Raw genomic sequence first — 8,161 nt, 5'->3', positions numbered from 1 at the left:
CAGAGGCCTCCTGCAGGCCAGCATGGGGGGAAATGCACTGCACACAGCCAGGGTGGGCATCACAGCTGGGCTGATGGGCATTGCTCAGAGTGCTCAGGGGGGGCTCTGCCCTCTCTCCAACACTTAAAACACAAGCTATATGTGAATATATATCAATAAATATGTGTGAATAAATATAAATATATATATGAATACACACACATATTTATATCTATATCTTATTTTTCTATTATCTATTATTTATATTTATCTATATATTTATATTTGTATTTGTGATTATATTTGTGTTTATATCTATATCTATATCTATATCTATATATTTCTATATCTATGTTTATATTTATATCTATATTTCTATATCTATGTTTATAGTTTTATTTATATATATATATAAATATATATATATATAAAAATAACTCATGATATTATGTGTCCTTTGCTACACTACCAAGCAAGCAGAGATTTGAAGAGTTTTAACCTCAAATTCCACAGGTTTGGCAGTACTCAGGTGTGCAGTGAGGAATTCATCAGATGTTCTTCCTAAATTTGGTGGGGGAAAAAAATGAATATTTCTTTAATTTCTGGTTTTGGAAGGAAATTTGGCAGCTGAGTTCAGTCCCCTTCAGGCCTGAGTGGCAGCTCTGGGGTTCTGGAGGTCCGAAGGCTCTGGGTGTGTGTGTGACAGGCACAGGCAGCAGCGGAGCGCAGAGCTCTGTCACAGAGCCCAGCAGGGGATGTCACCCAGCTGCCACTTGTCACAGCATCACAGGCTGGGGGCGCGCCCCTGGGTGTTTGCAGGGCACTGGACTGGCAGGAGAGGGTTAAAATTAGCCACAGGGACTTCAGGGAGTGGCTGCTGCGAAATAACACGAAGCAAATTCTGCTAATTCTGGCTTGCTGACAGAGATGTGTGACATCACCTTGCCTAATTCCACAAGCACTTCAATCCGCGCGGGTTACAGAGGAATCTAAAGCTGTTTGTTGCCTGCTTTTACTTTACCTCATAGAATAATTCAGGGTTTTGCCCTGCTGCTGTGCCTGCCCACACTCAGCCCCCAGCCAGAGGTGATGCCACCCCCTTGGCAGTGGAATGTCACCCAGGGATGGCTGGGAGCAGGACGAGCCTCAGGAGCCCCCCTCGAGGGGCTTTCCATGCCTGGGTAGCAGCACCTTCCATGCTGACAGAGCCACTTTCAGCTCGTGGTTTCAGTGCCCTTTGCTGGTGCTCCCGTCAGACCCATCTCAGAGGTGGGGAAACTGAGGCAGCCAGCAGAGAGAGCTTTCCCCAGCACAGCCACATCCTCTGGGACATGTCTGGCAGCAGCCCTTGTGTCCCTGAGCCCTTGGCTTCCTCCTGGCTGGACATGGTGCTCTGAGAAAACCCCAGGGGTTCATTTTGCACCTCAGGGTGAAATTCTGGGGGCTCAGTGGAATTTTAGCTTCTTTGAGATCCATTTCCAAGTCCCATTTCCCAGTCCCATTTCCCAGCCCCATTTCCCAGCCCCATTTCCCAGTCCCATCTCCCAGTCCCATTTCCCAGCCCCATTTCCCAGCCCCATTTCCCAGCCCCATTTCCCAGCCCCATTTCCCAGTCCCATCTCCCAGTCCCATTTCCCAGTCTGTTTCCCAGCCCCATTTCCCAGCCCCATTTCCCAGTCCCATCTCCCAGCCCCATTTCCCAGCCCCATTTCCCAGTCCCATCTCCCAGTCCCATTTCCCAGTCTGTTTCCCAGCCCCATTTCCCAGTCCCATTTCCCAGCCCCTTTTGGCTCAGTGGGGAAAAGCTGCATGGACCTCCTGGAAACATTCAGGCTCTTTTCCTTGGGGCTGCACCCTCTGGATGCCCATCCTACCATAAAAAGGGTCAAAAGGGTCAAAAATAAGTGATCTCCTGGTATCTTCTTTAGGGTTTCCCCCCTGAGACCCCTCCCTAACCCAGCAGATCTCCTTAAAGCAGATCTGCAGTGTCTGTGCCTCAGAGCACACAGTGAAACACAAACCAGTGTGTTCTCCTGGGTCCTTAGCCCCAGATGTAGCTTTGTTTTTCCTCCTCCTCACAGTATTTTAAACCCATCTAATCCCATTGACTGCAGAGGGATTAGCTCTGATTTACACCATGACTCGTGCAGAGCCAATTAGGCCATGTGAGCACATCCATCGATCAGTCCTGAAGGGAATTTCAGCCTCTCTTGGCTTGAGCTGAAATGTTTCAGATAAAAGAATTAACTTGAGAAATAAAAGTAGAAAACAGTTATAAACTGCCTCAACAGAGTGAGGACCAGACCTGTCTCTCTAAAACAAATATTTTTTTCCATAATTTCCCTTCTGACTAATGCAGCTGATGTCACCCAACTTAAACACAGGCACACCAAACTTGCTGACAGCAGTAAATGTTAAATACAGCTCTGGAAATGCACAGTGCAGCCATGTCAGAGAGGGGAGATCTTTGGACAATCCATGGACACCCTGAGCAGCTCAGGGCAGCTCTGGGCACTCTCTGGGCAGGCTCAGCACTTGGCTTTGCACAGCTCACAGGGCTGCAGCCTCCAAGGGCTGCTGCTGCAGCAGGGGATTTTCAGCTTTTGGAGGGTAAACCCCTTAAATGCCACTGAGTTTCTGTAAATAATCTCCCCCTTCCTGCAGCCACAGGAGTGTGAGTGGGCTTGTGGTGCTGATTGTGTTACCAGACTCTTGTTATCACCACAGCTGGATAAGGGCCAGAAGGGTTTCTGCCCATCCCAAGCCATATCTCCACATCTCTGCAGTGCCTGTGCCCTCACTAAAACACCAGGTTGACATGACTAACACCAGGAAAGCAGGTTTTGGTTTTTCTTTGGGGATTTCCAGAATGGTGAAGGGACTTTGGTACATAACTTACTCATTCTTGGAGAGCAGCGAGCTCCTGCTCACCACAAAAGTCTTTAAATACTGAGATCAGATGAATATCACATTTTTTTCAAGATATCCACAGTTTCTGTCTCCAGTGGAGTGTGCAAAGGGTGCAATATACACCACACCAACCCCCTCCAACCAGGGGAACTCGGGTGTGGGACCAGCTTCTCCCTGATTTGTCCATCTTTGTTATCAAAACTCCCTCAGAAATCAGGTCATGTAGATGCAGCAAGGGTCTGGAGATTTAAATCTCTTATCATTACCCCAGTTTCAGGAATCCTATGAAATTTAAGATCCTTATCCTAGTCTGCATATAAATAGAGCTCTTGTTAGAATCATTGAACCATATAATACCCTGAGCTGGAAGGGACTGAAGGGATCATCCAGTGCCACCCCTGTCCCTGCACAGACACCTCAGAATCCCACCCTGTCCATCCCTGGCAGCGCTGTCCAAAGGCTCCTGGAGCTCTGGCAGCCTCGGGGCCGTGCCCATTCCCTGGGCAGCCTGGGCAGTGCCAGCACCCTCTGGGGGAAGAACCTTGCCCTGAGCTCAGCCTGAGCTGCCCTGGCCCAGCCCCAGCCGTGCCCTGGCTCCTGTCCCTGTCCCAGAGCAGAGATGGGAGCTGTCCCTCGGGAGGAGCTGCAGCCCCGGGGAGCTCTGCCCTCACTCTGCTCCAGCTGAACAACCCCAGAGCCCTCAGCTGCTCCTCACAGCCCCTCCAGACCCTTCCCCATCCCCGTGCCCCTCCTTTGGACACTCTCTCACAGCTTTAGATCTTTCTTTCATTGTGACTCTCAAAAGTGCCCCCAGGAATTGAGGTGAGGCCACACCAGCACCGAGCAGAGTGGGACATGTGAGGATCATGACACACAGCAGCTGATGTCAGGTTTAGTAGGACTTTGTTTTGTGCATTAACTGCTCCTTCAGGAGACCCTTGTAGGGTTGGGGACTTTGATATCAGTTTTATAAACAGAGTCACAGGACAACTTCAGAGTTTTGTGTACCCAGGGAGAGGGAGTATAATTTTAAAAAGCTTTGCTGAAACTCCTTCCTGCTTTATTCTTGGTGTTCAGCTGTGGAATGGAACACAGAAAATTCCCAGTTTGCCATCTGAGCTCCTGTGCACTTCCACAGCCAGAGCAGGGCCAGGAGATGTAAAGGAGAGCAAATGCAAGGAGAAATAACCATCCACCTGTCAGGCTGCAGCACTGGGATATGCACTGTTTTCCTGGATGGACACACCTTGTCTGTGTGTCCATCCATGTGTGGACCTAGGGGACAATTCTGTGTCATGCAGAACGAAGACAGAATAATCACAGAATCATTGACTGAATCCTAGAATGGTTTGGGTTTGAAAGGACTTTAAAATTCACCTCATCCCACCCTCTGCCATGGGCAGGACACCTTCCACTGTCCCAGGCTGCTCCAAGCCCCATCCAACCTGGCCTTGGGCACTGCCAGGAATGGATAATCAGTGCCATGAACTGAACATCCAGGATGGTGAGACGAGGAAAAGCTTACAGAGAGGAGATGGAAGGCAGGAATATGGATGGAAAGGAGGTGAAATGCAAGGGGGAAAAGTGGGGAGCAGGTTCTGGAATGCAGGATCTGGATCACAAGGATGCAGTGCTGGGATGCGGGGGATGAGACACCAGGATACAGTGCCGGGATGCAGGATCTGGATCACAAGGATGCGGTGCCGAGACACCGGGATGCAGTGTCGGGATGCGGGGGATGGGACACCGGGATGTGGTACCGGGATGCGGTACCGGGACACTGGGATGTGGTACCGGGATGCGGTACCGGGACACTGGGATGTGGTGCTGGGATGCGGTACCGGGACACTGGGATGTGGTGCTGGGATGCGGTACCGGGATGCGGTGCTGGGATGCGGTGCCAGGACACCGGGATGCGGTGCCGGGATGGGAGGCAGTGGGAGGGAGCAATACCTGCATCCCGTGGGATGGAGCCATCCCAGCGTGGCGTGGGATGGAGCAGTTCCCGCATCCCGTGGGCGGGAACAGATCCCGCGGCTGTGGGATGGAGCAGTTCCCGTATCCCGTGGGATGATGCAGTTCCCGTGGGACGGAGCAGTTCTCGTGTCCCGAGGGATGGAGAAGCGGTTCCCAAGGGATGGAGCATTCCCGAGTGATGGAGCAGTTCCTACGGGACGGAGCAGTTCCCGTGTCCCGAGGGATGGAGCAGTTGCCATTAGATAGAGCAGTAGTTCCCGTGTCTCGTGGGATGGAGCAGTTCCCGAGGGATGGAGCAGCTCCTGTATCCCGAGGGATGGAGCAGTTCCTGAGGGATGGAGCAGTTCCTTAGAGACGGAGCAGCTCCCGAGGGTTGGAGCAGTTTCCGATGGGGGGCAGTCCCTGTTCCTCCTCTTTGGATTTGGGGCATTCCCGGATTGCCCCTGGATCCCTGGCAGTGCCCAAGGCCAGGCTGGAGCAGCTTGGGATGGTGGAAAGTGTCACTGCCCATGGCAGGGTGGAACAGGATGTGCTTTAAGGTCTCTTCCAGCCCAAACCACTCTAGGATTACATGAACATCCTAAAGTGCTGATGAAATCCACATTTTAACCGTGAGGGAACAGAGCAACATTTCAAAAGCACCCAAATAGCCATTTTCAGAACTATGTCCCACTTAAATGTTTAAAAGCTTTTTGTAATTGCACCACAAAAACAACTTGGTTAAATTAAGCTTACCTGCACATGATTTCTGTTTCATAGAATCAGAGAATCCCAAACTGGTTTGGGTTGGAAGGGACCTTAAATCTCATCTCAATTCCACCCCTGCCATGGCAGGGACACCTCCCACTGTCCCAGGCTGCTCCAGCCTGGCCTTGGGCACTGCCAGGGATCCAGGGGCAGCCCCAGATGCTCTGGGCACCCTGTGCCAGGGCCTGCCCACTTTCACTGTAATTCCTCCTTATCTCTATTCCAAATGCACCCTCTTTGAATTGAAAACCATCACTCCTATTTTTAAGAAGCAGGGTAAGGAATTTAATTTTTCACGGCTGAGAGCTGCAATCTGCCAGAGCTTTAGGTTGTTATAGATTTACCAGCTGAGTGACACTGCTGTGAATTCCCTGGGCAGATCAGATATCATCAGCCAAGGAGTAAGAACCATGCTGGAAGTGGGGTACCAAGTGCTGGCTGCATTTTATTGTACCAAAAAAATTTAAATAAAGCTCAGGAGCAATGAGTTAATCTGTTGTTTTCTTCAGGTAACACCTTTGAAGACTATTTGAGGATCCTACAGAGTGTCCCAGCAGACAATGGAACTGCTGCCTACATGAGAGGTCAGCGAGGAGTCCAGGGAGGAAGAGGGTTGGGAAAAGAAAATTTCAGAGCTGTCTGAAAAGCTGCTCATGTCATTCACACTGGGTTTACTAGCAAATAGCCTTTTTGTCCAAAAGGGCATTTTATAGGAAAAAAATTCCTTAGCTCTCCTGGAATGTGATTGGCAAACCCCTATCTGATACTAGAAACTTTTATTTTAACTTGATAAACATAAAAGGAAATAAAGATTTACCTTCTGCACATGCATGGAGGAAGGTACACCTCCATGAGCTGTCCAATTTCCATGAACATGGAAAGTACATGAATGTACACTTCTATGAATTCCCTTCAAATGCCAAGTGGGGAAATAATGGAGATGAACACTCATGCATTTCGCTGTCCTGGATTTCCCAAGGGCTGAGTAAATCCTTGGAATTTTTAGCACCCCACCTCCATGTGTGAGCTCCCAGCTGTCTTTCCGGGGGTTTTTCCTGGAGTTTCCTGCAGGAAACCATTGGACACGTGTCTCCTTTTAGCAGGAAACCCTGCTGGAGGTGTGCTAGGGCTGAAGGGAGCTCAGTGGAGCTCGGAGCTAACATCCCTTTGCTTTCCCTGCAGTGTCCAGGGCTGTGAACAGCTCCAAGCTGAGCCTGGTGGAGAAGGGGATCTGTGAGGCCATCAAGTGCCAGAGCCCAGAGCTGGTGATCAGGGAACAAGGCCTCTACTTGATCTTCTGCAACTTGAACTTTCACTTTCCCAACTGCTCCAAGAGCCCCATCGACCTCAAGATCGAGCTCCTGGTGAACGACAGGGTGGACAGGCAGACGTTGTCCACATTCTGTGCCTCAGAAACGTGCCAAGACGAGACTTTTAAGACCTTGATCCAGCTGCACTTGACACACCTGGACAAGGAGGACAAAATATCAGTAACACTGAACCATCCTGAGTTCCTGAATGACGTTTCTCTTCCCAATGAAAATGTTCTTGGGGTCTTGAAGTACAGCGATGGAATGGGAGCAGCTCCCTGACCTGCCACTGCTGCCCAGACCCTTCCTCTGAACACCAGCAGCCTGCTTTTACTAGGCACCACCTTGGTTTAAATTTCACACCTCACCTCATCCCTAGGGTGAACAAGGAACTTTGTGAGTGTCCCAGAAAAAAAAAAACACTGCAAGAGCCACAGCTGCCAGGTTCCCTGGCCTGGCTCTGGGTGGGATTGTTGGACTATCCAGCACATAACCCACCAAGGGTTCCTCAAAATAATCTGTGCAAACACAGACTAAAACCCAGCCAGATCATGGCAAGAATCCACAATACAGAGATTTTTAGGGCCATAAACTGCTGGCACATGTGCTCTGGACATGGGGAAATGTGTTTAACTCTATTTTATGGAGTAGTGTTTTAACTCAGTCTTTCCAAAAACCCAACAGTCAAAGCTTGTAGCCAAAGCTTTTCTTTACCACGGGCACACAATGACAACTCTGGAGCAGATTCATTGTACAACAGCAGAAATGATGAAATTATTGACTCTCGGGCTGGTAGCTGAAACTCTGGGGCAGGACATAGGAGATTTGGGATTTACAGGAAATTTCTGGGCTGCATTCTGCTATGGACTTTATGTCGTTTCTTTCAAGTGTCTTCCTTGTCACTATTTATCCATCTTTTCTATTTAAATATAAAGCTCTTTGGGACAGACTTGGTCTAAGCAGAGTGCTCAACCTCTGTTTTCCCCTGGGGTTCTCAGACCTTTTCACATTCAACATTAAAACAGCAATGGAGTCGCCAATCTGGCAAATAGCAAAGTCCATCAGGATGCATTTTCCTCGAGTGCTGCCCTGCCAGTTTGGCACAGACCGCACTGGGCTGGGAATCCTCCTCCAACACCAGCACCTCCTGGAAAGCCAGGGCTCCAGACTTCCCCAAAGTCCACACTTTCCCAAACAGTTTCAGACTGGCCCTCGGCTGAGAGCTGAGATGTTTGAGC

General features: G+C 49.8%; 1 protein-coding gene across 1 annotated transcript in view; it reads left to right on the top strand.

Annotated features, from left to right (window-relative positions):
- The window catches only part of LOC102036817 (tumor necrosis factor ligand superfamily member 8), a 21,127-nt gene extending 13,473 nt beyond the window's left edge, over positions 1-7,654 (top strand). Inside the window, exons 3-4 of the mRNA XM_005423804.2 lie at positions 6,123-6,197; positions 6,796-7,654. Of these exons, the coding sequence (XP_005423861.1) occupies positions 6,123-6,197; positions 6,796-7,205 (485 nt within the window). The 3' untranslated portion in view covers positions 7,206-7,654. The remainder of the gene's footprint in view (positions 1-6,122; positions 6,198-6,795) is intronic.
- The last annotated feature ends 507 nt before the right edge of the window (positions 7,655-8,161 follow it).

Source organism: Geospiza fortis, unplaced genomic scaffold (assembly GCF_000277835.1).
Source record: "Geospiza fortis unplaced genomic scaffold, GeoFor_1.0 scaffold85, whole genome shotgun sequence".
Taxonomy (NCBI): Eukaryota; Metazoa; Chordata; class Aves; order Passeriformes; family Thraupidae; genus Geospiza; species Geospiza fortis.
Note: the sequence above shows the minus strand (reverse complement) of the source record. Positions and strands in the feature narration are given on the sequence as shown.